Genomic DNA, 22,077 nt, shown 5'->3' with positions numbered 1-22,077 from the left:
TCCCAATCGTCTCGACTTGTCGAACATATCATTATTAGTCCCTTTTCTAGTATCTTGTTGAATGCTTCAATTGTCCCATTAGCTTGTAGGTGGTACGGGCTGCTCTTGTGATGCTGGGTTAGGAAGTTTTGCAATAGTGACGCAACTATCTCATTTATAAAATGAGTCCCTTGGTCACTGATTAGGCTTTTTGGGCATCTGAACCTAGACATCGTCGCAAGACTTGATCTAGGCCTAGCTTATATAAGTGCCCCACGATTAGTTGATAGTCAGCTGCTCTCACCACCATGTGTCTCTTCTCCGTTGCCGTATATCCCTCCAAACAATGCCCTGTGGCTAGAAACGCTGCAATTTCCTCCAAGTATTCAAGAATTGCTTCTATGCGGAATAGATTAGCGTCCAGTAGTTGATCATCTAAGGAGCTCCCACTCTCCCCTGACTCCAGTCTAGACAGATGATTTGGTCCCACATTCAACCGACCTGGTTTAATGATAACCTCGAATGTAAATTCCTGGAACAACAGTAGCCACCTGCAAATTCTTCCCTCTAAGACTGGCTTGTTGACCAAGTATTTTAATGTTGAGTGATCTGTAAAGAATTTGAATGGAGCTCCAAGTAAATAGTGTCGAAACTTTTGCAAGGAGTATACCATGTCTAGTGCTTCTCTCTCGGTCGTGGTGTAGTTCTTTCTGTCGTCCACAGCTTCCTACTTGCAAAGTAGATTGGATGATCCAAGTTCCCTTCCCCTGGTTGCGCCAACACTGCCCCTAGCGCAATGCCTGATGCATCGATATGTACGTGGAATTGCTTGTTCTAATCTGAGTATACTAAGATGGGCGCACTTACCAACTTTTCCTTGAGGATGTTCAATGTCGCTTGGCATGCCTCCATCCAGCTGAATGTTTTCGTCTTCCTAAGCAGCTTCTCCATGCGAGCGGTTATGGACGCGTAGTTGCGGATGAATCGACGATAATACCTTGTGTGGCCCAACGCCAATCGCAACTGCTTCACATTGGTCGACGAATCCATATTCACAATTGTCGCAACCTTTGCGGGGTCCACACAAACTCCGTCTTTGCAAACAATGTGACCCAGCAATGTACCAAACGGAACTGCAAAGATACACTTCTTCAAGTTTAGGGAGATTTGTAGTTGTCGGCACCGATCAAACATTACTCTAAGTAAGTTGGCATGCTTCTTCAATAGGTTGTAAATTGTCCAATCGTCCATGTATACCTCCAAGAACCGGTGAATGTAGTCTCTGAAAGCGGCGATAACAATTCTGGAGAATACAACAGGGGCATTCTTTAGGCCAAAAGGCATGACGTGATATGCGTACGAACCCCATTCTATGGTGAATGTTGTTTTCTTCTTGTCTTCCTCTACTATGCAGACCTAATGGTACCCTGAGAACTTGTCTGTGAAGGAGTAGGCCTCGTTCCCCGCAACATTATCCAAGACCTCATCACTGAAAGGCATGGGGAATGGGTCGTGGACACAAGCGTTGTTGAGGCTATGGTAGTCTACACAGACCCTTATCTTTGTGGCGTCCTTCTTGTTTTGGATCACTATTGGGTTGATCCATTCAGCTTCGTCTACTGGAAAAATGAGTCCTGCCTCCAGCATTTTATCTATCTCCTTCTTGACCTTTTCTTTTACTCTTGGGTTCAGCCTATATGGTCTGTACTTGATAGGCTTGGCATCCGGTTTTAACACAATTTTCATTTCATCGATATCTTCTTTGATTCCTTTTAACTCCGCGACTAAAGCTGGGAATAAATCCTCATACTCGCGCAACAGATCAAAAATTTCCTTAGTTGTGTGCTCATCCCAGTAAACCCCTATAGATGCCATCTTTGGCTTATCTTCTGTCCCGACGTTATGCTTCCTGAGTTTCACTGGGAGTAAGTGGCCAACATCTTTTACCGGTCCCTCCTAAATATCCCTTTCCCCTTCAATCTCTTAAAACATCAGGTGCCTTAATCCCTCTAAATCATCCTCCTCTGGATCTGTGCTCACCATCCCGCAAGCCATGGACTCTAGGTACCCTGACTCGTAAAAGTATTGCAGGAACTTTTCGTCAATGCATCCTTCCATAACTATCCTGAGGTGAAGAGTATCTATTTGATGGAATATAGAGCCTCAGTTAGCCGTCTGTCACTATCTTTGAATGAAAAGTTGCTATGGAACTGTTCAGCCAGTGTATCCCAATTCCCAGTTTGCCTCTGAATTTCTTCTTGTATATACCAAGCCTACGAGACTGTACCCAGGGTGTGTACAAACATATGTACCCTTAGCTCCTTCGGGATTCGTTCCTTATTCCATTTGTCTATGGAGCGTTCTAGGTGTTGTTGGGGATCATAGTCCCCCCTGTATTTTACATTTTCTTGTTGTCTGTTCTCTTCCTGCTTGAACCTTTCTCTCATGGCCCGCTTGACCTTGTCCCAATCACGAAGGGTGTTGCGGTGAGATCCCCACCACCGTGCTGGTGTTGCTTGCAGTGCAATGTCCAGCAACAGTACCTTGTGGCTTTCCCTTATGGTTCTATCAACTTTACTTAAAAATACGTCTACCGAATCTATGCCATGGAAAGTAGGATAATCACTTACCTCCGTCCCAATCCAGTTGATGCGACATATTGTAGCGCAGCATCTTGTATTGACTTCATATCCTCCTTGCTTCCAGGCATCCCACGCAGCCTCGGAGCCCACCTCTGAGCTCTGTATACTTCTCCAGTTAACTAACCCCTCCGTCGTGGGATTAATGTAATCTTCCCTCCTTCTGGTTGTTAATCGGTATAGTTGGTCTAGTGTCCCAGGTTCATCCCAGTCATCTACTGGTTCCGTGAATCTTGGTCCTTGGTACGGATCCAGCGGTTGTATTACCTGCATCTTGTCTACTTCAAAGATCATCAACTCCTTCTTGAGATCAATGACAACATAATTCTCATAGGCCCAGTCAATGCCAAGCAGTGTTGGGTAAGGATCTTTGTCCCCCATTATGTCTATTACCTCAAAGTCTGCATCCATTTTCACCCCTATGACGTCTACTTCCACCTCTTCCAACCTCCCAATGGGCAGAATGTAGTATTTGATGGCAATCCTTAACTAGATTGGTGAACACTTCAACTGTGGTTTTCCCAGTGTCTACCATGTTTTCCTGGGCAAAATGTTAACGTCTGAACCCAGGTCCAACATTGTGTCTTTGATCTAGAAACCTGCCACCTGTGCGTCAATTCGGAACTCCTTGCCTATTCTTTTCTTATTTCTTCGGATTCTCCTCGTGTGCTTCACTGGCAGATTTGTTGAGATTCCCTCTTCCCCATTTCTTCTTCCAACAAAACTACTTCCAGACTCCTGCGTAGCTCTCCTAACATCTAATCGTTGTCAACAATTTGCAAGAACAATTTGAACCATTCTTCAATCGAACGGGATACAACGAGCTTTGCTAAATTTGGTACCTTGTCCTTCTGAGGGTCCACCAAATTTTCAAACATTTTTGCTGCCTCCTGATAGTATCATTTCTGTTGTCCGAGGTTGTATGATTGTTTTGGGGAAGCTACTCGAACAACCGAGGGTTGCTCTGGTGCACCCTAATCAGCCCCCGTCTTCTTTCCTCCTCTAGTTACTATATTTATGTTAGATAGAGGGATTATTTCAGTAGCTCTCGGTTCTGCATTGATCAAGTTAGCTCCCCTTTGCCTGGTTCACTCTTCCCATCTTGCGATCAACTCGGGGCAGTCCTCTGTTGCGTGTGCATTGACCCGGCATTGAGAGCACCAAGGTCTTCTTGGAAGAGGACAGTCTCTGGTGACATGTCCCTCCTGGTCGCAGTTGTAGCACCGCACAGGTCCCCTGCCCCCTATTCTTCCTCCTCTCGTTCCTCGCCCTCCGCAAGTGGTCTCATTGATTCTGAACGTCGACCGATCTAGCCTCTCTGCCAGAGCATCCAATGCTCGACACTATTCGGTGTGGTGAGTCATGGACGCACAGAACTCATAGTAGGTATTGTTCGGTACAGTTGAATATTTTTGCAATATCGGGCACAACCAAGGTGAGTGTCCATAACTCCTACAGAGCTCACAGTACTTAGGTTGGTTTCGGCCCTGAAATGCCCCTTGTGATCCTATCACCGCACGCCCAGCTGTAGGCTAAGCCCCCGATGGTCCGGCAAGCCCTAATGCAGGATTCGTGCCTCTTATTCTTGGGCATTCAGTTGTGACGTGACCTTCGACCAAGCAGTGGGTGCACCATACATTGGGTCTCGCTGGGCGGACCGACTGTAAGTCTTTCAATTTCTCTGTTAAGTTGGCTATCTGGTGTTGGAGTCCCATGATCGATGGATCCTGTGACCCTACCCCCGATATTCATGTGGGTACCCTGCCATTGCCTCAATGCGAGTTTCTTATTCCAGAGCATCCTGCAGGGTCTCAATCTTTTGTTGTGTTAAGGGCGTCCGGGTAAGGGGTAGGAGTGCCTTGATAAACCAATCCCTTTGGTGATTGGGATCTATGGGGTAACTTAGCTTTCCGATTACGTCCTTGAACCTCTGCATCAATTCCCAGGTGGTCTCTCCATCCCACTGTTTTATCTCCCACAGTTTTGGCAGCCCTTGCTGATTTGTCTGTGGAAGCTTAAATTCTTGTATAAAGCTTTTCTTGATGTCATCCACCGTTGGATTCAGATCTAGCTCTACCCATTTGATAAACCATCTCACGGCTCTCTCCTTAAGGGTGGTCTGGAACTCAATCACCTTCACGTTGTCTGGTGTTTAGCGAGCTCTCCATATTGCTTCGCAGAGGTACCAATGTTGCTCCACATCCTCATTCCCTCGTCCTGAGAACTCTGGATATCTGGTAAAGGATCCTGCCATTCTGGCTTGAGTGCGTGCTAAAAGCACAAAGCCTTGGGTCCTTGGCTGTTGAGATCCTTGTAATCCTAGATTACTAATACTGTTATTTCCACTACTACTATAGGTACCAAAATCTGTTTTATATCTAACATGCACACTATGTATTCGTATTGCCTTCAGCAACTTAGCAACAAATTTACCAGGATTGTGGTAAAGTACCAGGGGAAGGTCGGGGTGAACGCTACTTGAGCTTCGAGGGGTCAGATGCTTGATTTCATCTAGCGTCAATGTTTTAAAAACCAGAACCGGTGACCAGACCGGTCCACCTAATGAACCAGGTTACCGACCGGAACCAGTCGAACCGGGACTGGTTAGGTCTAAACGAACTGGTTTTAGAAAAATACATTAAATAATTCATTTTTAATGAAACAAAACTATTTTTAAGATTTAGAACCATGATTCCAAGCCAAAAGAGACAAAATATGCAAAGTTTGCTCATTTATATACCGTAAAGGTGAATATATCAAAATGGAACTGAGTGCAATACATATCATCGACAAAATACATAAGAAATGAGGCTCTTAATGGCCCCTAGAGTGCAAAAAAAATCCTACAAACTATGGGGCCAATGGCCTACTACAAGACTCAAGTCTACATATATGATAATAGTGATCAACATTATCACTTGAAACTTCTCATGAGTCATCATGATCAAACTCAGTTAGTTGAGTCTAGACTCCCAAGCTTTGTAATCACAAACTTCTCTATTGGTTCAGTGACTTCAGTCTCAAACTTCTGAAGGTATTCTGCCCTAATATGCCCTATTCCTTCATTTGGTGCTCCACATGGCTTTACATGGCCTCCTATCCCAGCCAAGTGTTGCTTGAACCTGTTAATACCCCCTCCTCAATGGATTTTTGGCAATATTTGCAGATCATTTTGCCATCAATCACATGACAATGAGCCCATGCAGTACCTTTGGCTTTTGGAGGCATGACGACTACTACTTAGCTTAAACTCTATGTTGTTCCACTACTCTAGCGAAAACTCAACACTCTCCAAACTCCCAATCAAACTCACAAATAATCCAAATGAGATGTGTGAGACAAATGACAGGGAGAAGGGCCTCTTAAAGGCTTGGAGAGGGTGCTTTTGGAGGGAAAGGACCCTTACTTTCCCTCCAAAACCCCTAAACCACCTTGGCTAAGCCGCTGCGTGGGTCCTCCATAGGCATGGAAGGGAACCACTCAATTTAGGACGGAATTAGTCGGTTCGTCCTAAATTGGCCAAAGCACCTTCCTGATCGGGTTTTTCAGCCGGTTCCAACCGGTGGCCTTGCTGACCGGCCAATTTGACCGGTTGCTGGTTCAGACCAGCCGGTTTTAAAAGCATTGTCTGGCATGTTATCCTCCACAAACAGTCGTCTCATAACATCACACATCTCATCGTCCATCTCTTCTTCGGGATTACTGCGACCACTTCCATTAGACACCTCTCCCGGGACCGGGGAGGGAGGGCTCCTACCATCTTTCGTACTTCCGTTTGGCTCATCTGTCCCTACTCCTTTTTGTGAGCTCTGTCATCTCGTCTCTTCCTTCTGGACCCTTCGACACCACCCTACTTAGTGTGGTCCCTTTGCATGCACTTTCATAGCTTGCATAGCCCTTTCCTGCCACTTTTTTGTTATTAGCGCTCTCCTCTGCGCTCTTACTTCCCTAGCTCTTCGTGAGTCTTCTACATCCATCCTTCAGCGGCATCACAGTCCCCCATTCAGTAGCATTTCCCCCCTTTTATCCTTCCCCCAGCACTGGGGTTTTACGCTGCCATACTCGCTTCTTGGAAAGAAATCAAGCTTTCCTCCACCATCAGAACTTTAATCCAAAGGGGTATTTCCTTCAGTAATTTTCCCCTCAGCCCCGATCTGAACACCGAATCAGCCTTCGAGAAGGACTGATGACTTTCTACCGCGAACTCAACCACGTATCCTTCCAGAGTAGTCTATACCCAAAAGTCTACTGCTCTGGTCAAATCGGTGTCCAGGTGTTGGAGTGTTGAAAGATCAATGGAGCTCCACCCATGACGAGATGGTTGTTGTCCCTTTGGTCGATCCTTCACTTGTAGTCTCCGCAACCAATTATACAGTTCCTCCGGGAACTTACACCAGAAGATCTCGTACTGATCGCTTGTAGCTTCTGAATACAAGATCTCGTCGTTCACCTTAGCAACAGTTCGGCTTCAAAGAACAGCTTGTTGCGATACAAACTGGTCCACTTGATCATCCCACCAGTTTCTTATTTCTTTCTTAAAAATCCTCGATACCATATTCCGAACCCCTCTTTTTTATTTCAAGTCCCGGCAATAGAACCATTTGTTGGTAAGAAAATGACAACAGGCAAGAGTCCCTGGTTTTAAGCTCAAAGGGCCAACAAGGCTCCAATGTAGTCTAGGACAATGTCGGTATTTTCACCTTACCCAGAGGGCAAGGAGTCTCACCCAAGGCGTGCCGCAATCGAAGTTAAGTGGAGCTGGGAGGGGTATCGAGTGAATGTAAAGAACATGTAACAATAGCTCATCACACTCAATCTATTGGACTATCTAAAGGCTGTCATCCCATTCATATCATCACAGGAAACTATCTAGTTGTTAAACATTCATTTTAAAATTTTAAAGAACCCATAAAGAACACAGCGATACAGTATGGGACCCAAACTACTTCTTTCATTACTTGGAATATAAAGGGGTACATAACAGAATACAAAAGGCTCGAGACCTGTTCATCAAATACACAGAGAATACTTTCATAGAATATAACTGACAGGAATGAACATAAGCAGAGCCGAGGGCAGTCCTAGCTCTTTTGCAACCAATCTGGCTCTTGGGATCCTGCCCTAGCTCACCCACTTCATCACCAACCCTCTCTCCTGCTGTCTCTTGCCTTTTATCCTTTATTTTGCATTCCCACTGCCAATTCCATTCGGCTGACTCCGCCTTCAGCTATTTCCCCTGTTCGGATGCCTCTGTCTTGTTCCGCCACCTTGCCGCAACTACCCATTCTTCTCCCTTTCCTTTCGCTATCAACTCCGCAACCTAGACCGTGGTCACCACCACTTGTTCTTGACTTTTCTTCCCACTAACACTCAAAATTCAAAATGAAGGCCCCAATAAATAGGCTTGAGTTAGCCAGACAAGACAACACTAAGAATAGAACGGTTGTGGAAAGACCAGCTCATCAACATCCTCTCTGTGATCCTCGACAATGTTTTAAAACTCCGACTCAGTCGAGGGTAGACTCCGACTCCGACTCCGACTCCGACTCTGACCCGGTATCGACTCGGTCGCCTTGATTTCAGTGACTCGGTCATTATTTTTTTTTTTTATAAAAAACATAATTTTAAAGATTTTCATTCATGTTTCCAAACACAGCATTAGAATATAGATAGAAGACAACATATGATCAAAGTAGGCCCATAAATATATCCATTATATCAAAATGGCACCTAGTGCACTGTCCAATACATACAAGATCATGATATAGAGATCAAAACAAAAACACATAACCAAGGAGGCTAGAAATGGCCTCTACAACAAAAGTAAATTGTGACCAATATTACTGGCTACTACTAGAGGAGCCAAGATCATGTGGATCAATCTCTGGATCATCATCAGAGTCAAACAGGGGGCCCCATGGCTCCTCCTCATCATCATCTCCAACTGCAACTGTAGAAGTGGTAGCAGTAGCACTAGCAGGTTGTGCAGCAGCAGCAAGTTGAGATAGACGAGATATGCGCTTCTGTCGTGGCTGAGCAGAGGAAGCGCCTGCAACTGAAGGACTTGCTGGCTCTGAGGCTGAGGTTGGTACAAGTGGATCAGGATCTGCATTCAACTGAATATTATGTTTGAGTGATGCTATCATCTGTAATTCATAATCCATATCCTCATCAAAAGCAGGCTCTGTTGGATGACTCTCCACTACCCAATCTGATGTTGGATCAATGTCTTCCAACACAATGGAATCTGAATCAAGTCTTTTGTTCAGCAATTGGTTGCACCTGAGCCGGAGGTTGTATTGGACATATACTAGATCATTTAACCATTTTTTATCCAAACGGTTTTTGTTCATTGTGTGAATCCTCTCAAAGACAGACCAATTGTGCTCACACCCAGTAGCACTGCAAGTTTGACTCAAAATACGAATGGAAAACTTCTGCAATTCAGGACAATGGCTACCAAAAGCCTCCCACCATTGTGCTGCAAAAAACATAGGAGTGTAATGAGTTATCTCAACAAAATTACAAATTATATCCAACTTTCAAATTATAAACGATTTAACAAAATAAGTATTAAGAGTTTGAAAACTAAAATTTTTGTTTACCTAGCTCATCTGCTTCCCTTGCAATCTTTGCTAGGTTCTTCCCAAAGGTACCTGAGGCATTGCTGACGGTTGTGACCTGTCGATGTATCTCCAGCTGATCACACTCCAATGGGATCATGCGATCAATGCAGTCAATCAATCCATCTCTAACCTCCCCCCTCAAAGCTCCTGTCGCCTTAGCTTTATAATGATACCATGGGTTCAAAAAATACCCAGCTACATGTATAGGGCAATGGAGTTGATTGTTCCATCTTTCATCAATGATTGCCCAAATGGGCCCATACTTAGCCACTTTATCCTTGTATGCCCTCTTTATTTGCTCATTTGCTTGATCCATAGCCTCATAAATGAAGCCCATAGCCAATCTTTCCCCATCCACCCACCGCAACACCTTAACCAATGGCTCAACAAGCTTCACAATCTCTGTTGCCTTTCTCCAAAATATTTCTTCATTAACTTTCTTTTTCAATTCTTTGCCTTCCAGTTTGTGAGACCACTGGCTTTGACTCCATTCTTCACTGGAAAAAATCTTTTGCAAGTTTCTATGTTGTGGAAGCATAGATTGCAATGTCAAAAAATGAGTAGCAAATCTAGTGATGGCAGGCCTAATAATATCCTTGCCCCCTGTGTGTTTCCTCATCGCGCTCAAAATCCATGAATGATTGTAGATAAATTTTGTTATGCTTTTGGCATGATCTACAGTGTTTTTGACCCAATCTAATTTGCCAATATCCTCAAGCATGAGGTCTATGCAATGTGCAGCACATGGGGTCCAAAAGATGGTTCTGTGTCTTTCCTCTAACAGTTTACCAGCAAGAACATAGTTAGAGGCATTATCTGTGATGACTTGAACAACATTAGCCACCCCCACCTCCTCAACAACCTCATCCAATAGCTGAAACAACAATTGTCCATCTTTTACCTTATCAGATGCATCAACTGATTTTAGAAACATGGTTCCCTGTGGGCAGAAGATAAGAAAGTTTATGATGGTACAGTTTCTTTGATCAGTCCATCCATCTGACATGATGGTACATCCTGCTCTTGCCCATGAGTCCTTGAAATATTTCAAATACTCATTAATGGAGAAATTTTCTTTCTGCAAACGATACCCCCTTAGCTCATGCATAGTAGGGCCTTTGAATCCTTTTCCAGCAACATGTATGGCATCAAACATAGGCTCATAATATGGTGAACGGGAAGCATTGAAGGGGATATCAGCATCATACCACCATCTAGCTATGTAATCACAAGCAGTCTCCCTCAATTCTTTCTTCCAATGGTCATCTAAAGTGGGTTGCATATGACTTCTACTAGCTTGAGGACCATGTGCATCTAATGGAGAGGAGGGAGTGAAATAATTTTTGATATTCATATCACCCTTTTTCATTTTACCCTTTCCATTTTCTTGAATAGACTCAAAAGAGGGAGGAACATATCAGAAGGGGTTGGATGCATCAGTACAAGGGATAGAGGAAGAACCCTCAAAATCAAATGGGGGTTGGTAGCCATCATTTTTTGTATATTCCTCTTCCTCCCAATTTCAGCCTCTAACTCTTTTTGCCTAGCCTTATCTTCTTTAAACTTCTCAAATTTGGCTAACAAATCCTTCCCCAATTTCTATTGAGGTACATGGAGTAATTTGGCCTCTAATCCCTGCCAAGTGTTGTTTCAGCCTATTAATGCCCCCAGGACCTTCCTTAATTTTCCTATGGCAAAATTTGCAATGCATTTGACTATCAACCATTTCAACATATGCCCAAGCAGCACCTTTCACTCTAGCTGCCATTTTTTGACTTGGAAATGAAAGCAAAAAATCTGAAAATGAAAACAAACAAACAAAAACATTGATTCAATGTTCATTTCTTTCACAAAAAACACTCTTTAGGATTTCCAGATTTGCACATAAAATTTAATAAGCAAAAACAGATTTTTACAAGTGAAAAAAAAACCTCCATGCACAAACTGCCTCCTCAAACTTGCTCCAAGAAACCAACTCCTCAATGGCAAATGCTGCTCCAAATGGCTGCCCAAGAAGCTCCTCACTCCAGCTACAATGCTTGCCCAAGAAGCTCCTCACTCCAACTACAATGCTTGCCCAAGAAGCTCCTCACTCCAGCTACAATGCTTGCCCAAGACTCCTCACTGCTACTCCAAAAACAAAACTCAACAACTCCTCACAAACTCTCACTCAAATTCTCACTCAAATGCATGAGATGGTTGTGAGAGAATGAGAGGGGTTGGGTGGGTTAAATAGGGTTTAGGAGAGGGGAATGGACCCCAAAGACAATATAAACAAATTACAATCCAGTTTGGAGTCCCCCAAAAGAAGAAAATAAAAATTAAAAAATCGTTGATTTTCAGGGTTAATGGGCCGTTGTTCCAACCCGGCCGAGTTATTGCGGGCTCGGCCGAGCCGGTCGGGTTAATACCAAGCCAGCCGAGTTGTTAGACAACTCAGTCGGCTCGGTATTAACCCAGCCGACCAATTCGTTTCCATGGCTGAGTACAAGTTAAGGCTCTGGCTCGGACCAACTCGGTCGAGTCGGTTCCACGCCGGCCAGTTTTGAAAACAGTGATCCTCGATGACGAACTAATGTCATGCTTGGTATTGCGCAATGGTGTCTGTGTACTGCTTGATGATGTCTTTTTGGAAAAAAACTCTTGCCTCCATCACTTCCGGGTATATTGATTTGGAACCTCTGTCAAACTCATCCTGTAACATGCGCAGCTTAGTCCCGAGCAAGGTCGGACCGGCGACATATCTCTGCATGTTCTCTGCACTAATCTGCAAATCTGCGTTGGTGGCCATGTGCATCAACTGATCAAAATACGCATCAAGCTCTAATCGGACTTGGTTCTTCTCTTTGGCTTCGGTGAGTGTTCCAATTGATAGGGTGTCGTACTTTCTCACCATGACATTCAAACTCCTGAACAACCATGCATACAAAGCCTCAACATTGGTGATCAATGACGGGAGTTCCTCATAGTTCTGGATCAGACTTCGGATGTGTACTTTGTCCAACTCTACCTGCAGCTTCATCATCCTGTGCAAGTGAAGCGTGGTTCCCTTGTACCTAATTGTCCATGTTTGTACATGATCAACAACGGCATGTATATCTGTGAGTGTTCGCGCTATCTTGGTGCAACACGGCTGATGACCATGTAGATGGACAACTGCCTTGTGCACGATGAAGAACCTGTCATACAGCCTCCGCATGACTGTCTCAAGAGCCAATAATTCAGCAAGTATCGCTTTCTTCATCTCTGTTCTGGCGGATCCCATTGATTGTTCCTCTCTCTCTTGGCTACCTACAATTCCTTAGCCATTCGCTCATTTTCTACTATCAAGAACTTCACACTTGAGCTTAGCCATGCGCTCATTTTCTACTATCAAGAACTTCACACTTGAGCTTATGGCTTCGGCATAAGCCTTCGTAGCATCGGCAAAGGCAGCTAGATGTCTTCGCACATCTGACAAAATCACCCGTTCTTCAAAGTGCACAGGTGATGTATGCTCATCTAGGATGTGTGCTCTGTGTGCTTGTACAACTCTGTGCTATGACTCGTCAAAAGCTATGTTGTACAATTTTGTTCCTAGATTATCCTCAAGGAGAACTGTATCCCCTTGTTCACTTGGGACTTGCTCTGCTGCTGCAGCTGGTGAAGCCTGTGGGGTGACGTCAGTTGCTTTTGGCATGAGGTTAGTGTCCTAATCTTGTTCTGGTTGTTACATCTCCATGTCCATCGGTTCTACTATCAGTTCATCCTGTTGAGCAAGTTCCTGTTCTCGCAGCTGCTCACCCTATTCCTCATCTACTGGTGGATCTGAGTCTTGAACTTGTATCGGCGCAGTTTGCTCTGTCTGTGCGCCTTACACTTCCTCCTGTTCCTATTCATGTTGCGCTTCCTTCTCTCTTCTACGCAGCACTTGTTCTTCTTTGAGCTTTTGCTCTACTTCCTGCAACTTCCTCTCTGTCTCTTCCAGTCTTTGGTTATCTGTCCTTTTCTGCGCTCTTCTCCTGTCGCCTCTTCTCTTCTATCTCCAAAGCTACTTTCTCAACAAGTGTGTTTTATATCTAACCCAAAAATATATAATAACATAAATAACCCAGATCTATGGTGTTGCTTTGATACCACTTGTTATAGATATGATCTGAAAATATAAGACAACGCAAATAAATCCAAGAAACAATAAGATAGAAATATATATAAATGCTTCTCTATTGATATCAAACCCTTAAGGTAGGGCAACACCATACATTCACTCCTTAAGGAAGGAGAACACTCCACAAGCCATATGCCTGTTCATACAATATTCCTTGACCCTTTCTCCATGTGGAGTCTCTAGCCTCTATATAGGCCTCATACATATAATACCATGGATCATTACCATGGTTCTCTCATACCATCAAACTAATACCATGGGCCCATTACATTATTATTAACTACTTGTGGTCCCTTACATGATATGGGTTAACCACGTTATTTATTACTATGGCCCATCCCATTATTACATTATTACCTTGGGTACCTCCCTTTGTACCCCATATTACCCCCCCTAGGTATATGAACTTGTATCGGCGCAGTTTGCTCTGTCTGTGCGCCTTACACTTCCTCCTGTTCCTGTTCATGTTGCGCTTCCTTCTCTCTTCTACGCAGCACTTGTTCTTCTTTGAGCTTTTGCTCTACTTCCTGCAACTTCCTCTCCGTCTCTTCCAGTCTTTGGTTATCTGTCCTTTTCTGCACTCTTCTCTTGTCGCCTCTTCGCTTCTATGTCCAAAGCTACTTTCTCAACAAGTGGATCTCCCTTAAATTTGTAGCTTTGCTCCGCCTCTGTGCTTTTGGCAATCTTCCTCTTGCCTTTGTCTTGTGCAGGTTTGTTGCTTGTTGCTGTTATCGTTGTTGCTCCCTGTGGTGCTGCTGCCTTGAGTGTGTTGCTAGCCACTCTACTGCCATGTTGACCGGTTCATTGAGCCTGAAGGAGTTATAGCAATATCTAGATGAGTCTCCCTCTGGCCAATGACACGCCCCATGGATCCAAGGATAGTACACTCTCGAACAGTGGTCCCTGCATAAGCCATGTGGATCGTACGGATTGAAACTCTTGGTGCCGAACTGAAACTTCTTGAAGTCCTCGACCTTAGCATCCGCTTCTTTCAAACTCTGGATCGTGTACAACCCAATCCACAAAGGAAGCATAGGCCATGGTGCCTTCTTCTTCCTGTGCAGTCCAGTTAATAACCCTGTCAAGATGTGGTATGCAACCTCCTACATGACCAGCTTGTCCATGGCAAACTTCGGCAACAAATGCAGAGCCTTCTCCGCATTGTACATCCTGATGAAGGTGCCATCGGGTGAGGCGTACCAATCTGCAATGTTCAGCAACGCCTCCATTGCTACCTGGGACATGCAAGGCGGATCTTGTTCAAATATCATCGTGTACAAAGGGGCAATGAAGTGGTCAGATAGTCTATCCATGACTCCTTGGTAGCCGCACTCTAAGAGCAACTTGCAATATACGTTCACAGTGTTCTCTGAAGGTGTCCATGCCCAACCCATGCCAGGAAACTGTTGACGGGCACAGATTGCATTGAGCAAGTAGGCGGACATGAAGAATCTTGCTTGTTGATCCTTGGGCGGACTCCAGGCATTTGATACATGCACTTTCAGCTGGAGAGCTAACATGTTGGACCAATTGAAGGTTTTCCTTCACTTGCCAGCTGATCCAACATAGCAATCCAACTCTGCAAGAAGGTCTCCGTACTCTCTTGGCCATACAAGCGACATGCAAAGATGAACACGAGTTGGTAAGCCTTCCTTGTCTTGTAGATCTGGTCAGGTGTCCTCCTAAACTTTGATGGCTCCCTTACCCAACGCCTCAAGATGTCTCATGTTCTCGCTACTATTGGGAGTGTAGAACGGTGCATCCATCTTGTTCACCGGCTGGGACAAATGAACCATTTGATGTTAATCTTCCATCTTGAAGGTAGCAAGCTCTACTCCACTGGTACTGCTCAGTATCATTGTCTCAGGATCAATGTGTGAGACAATCTAGTGGATCACGTCTGCGCACGGGAAAGTGAGATACCTGCATGCAACCTTGTACAATCCTGACTTATGAACATTGACATAGACCTGTCGGTCCTCCAGATTCTCCTCAAAGCTTCCTACAAATATAGTGTTGATGTCTTGCCATCTGATTTTGGTGTCTTTCTCAATGAACAGATGCATGTTTGGATAAACGGTCAAGCTTATAGAGACCTATTCAACCACATCTCCAGTATTGCTTTCAACCGTCCTTTGATCCAGCGCTCTTGGAAGCCATGTTACCTGTACTGCTGAGAAGTTGCTCAACACCTGTTGTACCTAGAGACAGAGAAGACACTCATGGCAAGCCAATGTCAGCGGAAAACATAAAGCAACTCGGGAATCAATCATGCAGCAAACTAGGTGACTGTTGGGCAAGATTGTGCAGCATTGACTCAGAGAGGCTGGGACACTGTCAGTTGGAACTACGCATTACACAATCCCAGTGGCCAGTGAGGCCTGTTGTTGACTGGAACTGCGCATTGCACAATCACAGCGGCCAGTGAGGTCTGCTGCTGACTGGAACTGCACAATGCACAGTCAAGAGAGGTTGTCTGAGGATTGGGACTGCGCAATGTGCAGTTCAATCAAACTAGTGTGTTGGCTGGAACTGCGCATTGCGTAGTTCCAGTGGGCAGGACTGCGACACTGCCTCCCAGGATTGCACAGGTCACAGCTAGGAGCCAGTGTGGGCAACCTCTATGCAATTCCTGGAGGCAAGGTAGAGCCTTCACTTCCGAGAATGCGTAGTGCATGACGGGAGAAGCAAGATTTGGGCCAAGGCAGCCCAAATCTGCCCAAGGGCAACCTAAATACGAGAAGGATTGAATGTGTGTACAAAGTTGGTGCAGATCTGAGTGAATAGACATGCATGCAATTCAAGCAAGTGTAGAAATTAGTCAAACGGCAAAAAAATGCAACCCGTGAAGAGAGTCGTTGCAACGGTAAATGTTTGTGCAGAAACAGGGTCATGCATGCGACACTAAGGAAATGGAATACAAAACTAGAAACGGCACTTCTATAAGTTAAAACACATTGAAACGCCAGCAGTGGTTCAATAAAACAAGGGAAATAGCACTCACACAAGCCAAGAAATCAAAAGCGAAAGAAAAAGCAGCAAAAGACATGAAAAGCAAAACTTACCCCAAAAAGCTACGTCGACTGTACCGAAGGTTCCTAGATGCCTCGGGAATGCCAAAGCTCCAAGATCGAATGTGAAGAATGAACTTTGGGGCACTGTTTAAATAGATTTAGAATTTTTAGTGTTTATGACGCACATGCCACAAATCTAGGAAAAACCAACACTTGGGAAGTTTCTGAATCAGTTTTACATGTAACTCCCAGCTGCTAAAAATAGATCCTAAAATCTAGGGATGCTTTTTCATTTTTTGCTTTTTTGCTTTTCGGGAAAAAGTTGCCATGTATGCAAGGAAGAATTGCGTTGTTCTGGAGGGAACCAGGCAACCTACCGGCACATGCAACAAACAGCCACTGAGGGAAAACTTCTGCGTTGTTTCTAGGCTAAGTGGCCAAGGCCAGTTGTCCAGCTCTGTGCAATTTTCCAGAGCAAGGTTGTTGGCCTGCTCTGCGCATTTCTAGAGAGCAGTGTTCACTGGCCTGCTCTATGCATTTCTAGAGAGCAGTGCTGGCAAGCTTGCTCTGCGCAATTTTCCTAAGAAAGGTTGGCTAGCCTGCTCTGCGCAATTTCTGAGTGCAGGGCAGCTGCTGGGCTGCTCTGCGTAATTCCTGAGTGCAAGGCAGTTGCCCTCTAGGATGGCATAGCTTTCCTAGACAACACAAGTCCAGTTGTGAACCAAGTGTCAGGTCAGCTTGTGGTTAGTCGACAAAATGAGTAAGTGAACACAAGTTGTTAGGCGAAATATAAAATGAAATGAAACACACGTACCTAAGCAGTGCAAGATGGATGCTAAGATTTCGAGGAGGGAGGCTCCAAAACAAAGCGAAGGCAGAATTTTGGAGGGTGGTTGCAGCCGCTACAATAGAAGGCTATATAAAGAAGCAATTCAACCTCATTTAGCACTCACTCACTCCACAATTTCGATCTATCAAAAAAGATTTCGATTTGTAGATGCGAAGCTGGAAAAAGAAGAGTGAAGGTCTAAGAGGAGAAAGAAGGAGGAAATCTTGGTTTTGGGCTCTCTCTCTTACACATGCAAAGTTTTTGGGTTTCTTGTGTTGCAAAAGGAGGTCAAAATTGCAAGTTCGAGTTACAGTAGGAAGAAGTGCAAAATCTTGTAGCTGAAAGGGAGAATACCGTACCTTGACCTCATTGAACTTAGGAGGAGCTGCCTTGCTCTAGGAAGCTCTCAAGAGGAAGAAGGATTAGGGTTTCTAGGGAAGCTACAAGGCCAAAATCGCAGGGTCGAAGTTGCAGGACAAGTTGCAGTATGGAAGCTAGCAAGTCGAAGTTGCAATTTGAAGTTGGTTGGTGCAAAATCAAGAAAATACTTGTTGGAGGGCTGGCTTTGTACTTGGAGAAGGACTTGGTCTATGGTTTGGGTCTTTGTGTCTCGATTGAAGCAAATTCTAGGCAAAGAAAAGTTTTCTAAGTTTTCCCCTTGGAAGGGTTTTGCCCTGGCTAAGAGCCTAATTTCTGTGTCCTTTGTTGTTATGTCATTCTTGATATTTGTTTGATGAAAAGATCTAACTAAAGAACATAAAGAAGATTAACTAAGATTCATAAGCAAGTATCAAGGTTAAGGAAAATAAGAATTAATAAGCTACCACTTTGCATTTTCTAACAATTGCGTGAAGGACATTTCACCCTAGGGGTTGGACATGTACATTCTTGTATTGTATGGTGCTCCATGTGGATTTGCCTCGTTGGTTCCTTGTATGGATTTAGGCCATTGTTTTATGTTAGCCCCCCTCACCTACTCTATATGTAAAGGGAGAAGAGAGCTCATGGATTAAACATTCATTCATTTGTACTCTATTCTATATTTGTGTTGTCATGAAGAAATCTTGTAAGGAACAAGATTATAGGGTTCACAAAAAACCTAGTAGAAGACAAGAAGAGCGAGAGACGTCTTGGTTGTCCTTGGAGAGATTGATATTGTACGATGATAAAGATTTCTCTTGTAAGATGCTAGGATTTGTGCTGTGCTTTTAAACCTTGGAGACAAAGATGATGTTGAAAGCTATGACAGATTGTCTTGTGACTCTTGTTGAAGTGCAAGCAGTTTCTACCCTATTAGAAGACATGGAAAGTGGAGCTAACGCGTTGTTTAATTTTGACGCCTTGTTCTTGTGGGATGATGGAAGCTAGGGAAAGAACAAGAAGCAACTAGCCTGATGAATTTTGAGCTTGGTGTGATGGTTTGCTTGGAAGAAGACTCAGTAATTGTAATCCCGATGTTCCATGGAGGCTAATGCTATAGTGTTCTTGCCATGTACTTGTGTAATGTAACATAGCAAGCATCTATAAACCCTAAGGAAGACAAGAGCATTAGTGTGCAGCGCTTGTGTGATATAAGCCTCGTGTACATGCCTAGGAGGACCTGCCAGTATTGATGCTAGCTTGTTGAGGAGCTTTAGTGAAGTGACCAGCTTTGGTTGGGAGTAATTCCAATCTAGGAGTTGGTGGCTAGGGCTTTTCCTACTTCTTCCCTAGCTAGGCTTTGGAGAGCTTGACTTGTACTTCACCTTTGATATATATACTGTTTCCCTAGCTAGGCTTTGGAGAGCTTGACTTGTACTTCACCTTTGATATATATATATATATATATATGAAGTTTCCAGCCATCCGAATATTGTGCACTTGAACATTTGATTTTCAGCTTATGTTATCTTCATGGTTGAACTGATTTTAGAGTTTGTTGTTCATGTTGATTTGACATAACATATAGCTGAATTGGTTAATTGAATTAATATGAATCTAGCAGATAAAGGATCAGAATCGCTGCTGTTATAATCTGCTGTAATAAGACATTCAAGATCTGTTACATGCCTTCAAAAGTGTGCCCTAAAGGCTGTAGTATCATGTTATTGAAGTACAGCAATATGGTATTTATTCTCTTGGGCTGCCAGGTGAAATCTGGTTGAAGGGAAGTGAAATATTACTGTTGTAATTTAATATTTCAGAACAGCCCTAAGACTGTGAAATCGGGTTGAAGGGAAGTGAAATATTACTGTTGTAATTTAATATTTCAGAACAGCCCTAAGACTGAAAGTTCAAAAGGACCCAGAAGAGCTCAATAAATAAAGTTAAATTTTATATTCTATTAATTGCCGAATCTCAGAGATTTCTACAATCTCTTTATTCCAGCTTTCAGGAAGAAGTTATTTAACATAATCTAGATGAATGTCCTCTTTAATCAAATTAATTACAAAGAAAGTTGTTGAAAACCAAAAAACAGTTTAGGTGACTAAGGCACTGACACCTTGAAAAAAAATTCCCTTAAGAACAAGTCACCTAAACTAAAGCTAAGCTAATGCATAAAGCACGGTTGAAACTTGAAACCCATTATACCCCTGGTGGCCTAATGCAAATACTCCACCACCATATCAGATTGTAATGATCTTTATAGCAAACAAAGAGACAACAGCAAAATCATTATAAAGGAGCTTACCTTGACTGACATTGTCTAACGCTGGATCCAAAAACTTAAAATTTGTCATATACTCCTTGGCCAAAGACCTGAATTCATCAGTGAACAAAGAAGATTTTAACTCTGGAAGACGCAACGGCGAAGCAATTAAGATTGAAGATGGACCATTGAGGAAGGAATCTGGCTCAGACATAACCCCTGGTCTTCCAATTAAATCAACAACGTATTCCCTGCACTAACACATATAAGCCGTTAATGGGGCAGAGATCCACGCAGCAAATACTATGCATACCTTTGATTCTAGTTAATTGGATGGCTATGTGTGTGCAGTGCGCACTAGTAGTGGTATCCTTGGAGAGTGTAGATAATGGGTCGTTACATTAATAGTGGTGCCTTATTGCAACTGGCACTTCTACCAGTGTAACTAATGAATTTCTCAGATTCACTCATTTCTGCATTGTAAAGTTGAGACATGTATATACACAACTCCAAGTTTAGAATTAACCCAGAATAGCAACTACAGTTTAAAACATATGTCATAAAAAATTAAAATGCATAAGGCAAACCCAAATCATACTTTAAACCAAGAGAAATGCAGCCATCCAAAGGAATAAAAATCTACCTTTGACTTCATCAACAATGAAATTTGTAAAGCATAGAAGAATGAATTTTATGACAAGAGCACTCTCAAACCTCTATTACTACTGTCAACAATTACCATGGACTTCCTGGAAGATCCCAAACAAAATATAACCTACTTGGCCTAGCCCTAATTCATTGTTGTTAAGATCAAAAATAATAGCAAAGCAGACTGTAAAGTAAATAAATTAGTCATGCCATGATAGATTTGACTCTATTAGTTGCACTATTTTTATTTTTACTGGACCCAACATAATCAAATCAATAGTTTCTAATATAATGAAAGGGTGAATTTAAAAGCATTACTACTTTTCATTAATAGAAAGCTTCTATGCCACCACTGTAATAATAGCAGTAACAGTTACAAAGTAAACAACAACTTGAATGAACCTTGTGAATGTGAAAGAGGCCAAAACAAATCAGCAAAAGTTGCCTTTCAATCTAAATCCCTGTCACAACCCCATTTCTCTGCAGCTGAAGCTCTTACTACAATTAAATCATATTCAACCACTGTCAGCATAAAAGCAAAGAATGGCCAGAATATGCTGTTTTTCTTATAAGTCAATGCCTAATAAAAATGTTTCAAAAACTTGCAATACAAGATCAAATACCTGTGAAAATGATTCCTTAACCAAAAATGCCAGACCAGGGCAATTGGCAAGGTACCCATGTCATTATTATATATTCAACCCATGGAGCCGTATGTGGAATTGTGGCAATGCACGGACACCACAGAGGTGGGGAGTGGAGGGGGCAGGGGGTGTCTAACCCAGTAAAACAATAGCTTCCAAAAAGCATGGCAAGAAATAACAAAGACTGCGGAGTCCAGACATTGTTAAAGACAAATGATAATTCCATGACCAAAACAGATTTACAAGTTGAAGACACTACCAAGCAAGTTTCATACCCATGGTCACTTTTCAGCCATTCAGGATAAAATATGACACATCTCAGTATAAGAACATCCAGAGTCATAGAGTAGATTTGTCAAAAAAAAAATTATAGCTTTCATACTATACATGATTGAAATCAACACATTAAGAAAGTATCTTTGAGTGCAGGCAAGCTATATACAGCAATTGAGTTAGAAAACATTGTCCACTAGACATACCTGTCATCACCACACTGCACAATACAGGATGAACCATCATCCTTCCCGCAATACCTACAGCCCCGAGCAATACGACAGGGCAAGTCAATGGTATCTGCTAATACCTGCATAAAAAATGATTTCAGCACTTGGCATTTTATTTCATACTATAAGATCAGTGGGTTCTTAACTTCACTCTCATCAAACTATTATTCAGAAAAGCTGGTAACTCAATCCACATTCCCCTTATGGGAATCACTTCAATATATTAAAAACAATCAACAACCCTAAATTTGAAAAACATAGAACATACTGATTTATTTGAACCTTACACTCTGCAATCATCCTAGTACCAACAAGGTCCTTGCCATGTCTGGCATTGAATAAGAGATAGAAAGCTCAACTATGGATCTCAAACTCATTAAAACGCCACAAACATTCGCAGAACAAAAAGTAACATAGAA

General features: G+C 43.1%; 1 protein-coding gene across 1 annotated transcript in view; it reads right to left on the bottom strand.

The window, feature by feature from the left end:
* Positions 1 to 22,077, bottom strand: part of LOC149191916 (serine/threonine-protein kinase CTR1-like) — a 294,581-nt gene that overhangs the window by 245,938 nt on the left and 26,566 nt on the right. The window contains exons 4-5 of the mRNA XM_089404411.1: positions 21,635 to 21,738; positions 19,906 to 20,114 (exon numbers count right to left, since the gene is read on the bottom strand). Coding sequence (XP_089260537.1) covers positions 19,906 to 20,114; positions 21,635 to 21,738 — 313 coding nt within the window. The remainder of the gene's footprint in view (positions 1 to 19,905; positions 20,115 to 21,634; positions 21,739 to 22,077) is intronic.

Source organism: Pinus tabuliformis, chromosome 2_2, assembly GCF_031772625.1.
Source record: "Pinus tabuliformis cultivar Carrire ecotype Pingquan chromosome 2_2, CPIR1, whole genome shotgun sequence".
Classification (NCBI taxonomy): Eukaryota; Viridiplantae; Streptophyta; class Pinopsida; order Pinales; family Pinaceae; genus Pinus; species Pinus tabuliformis.
The sequence above is the reverse complement of the archived record's forward strand: the minus strand, read 5'-3'. Positions and strand labels throughout refer to the sequence as shown.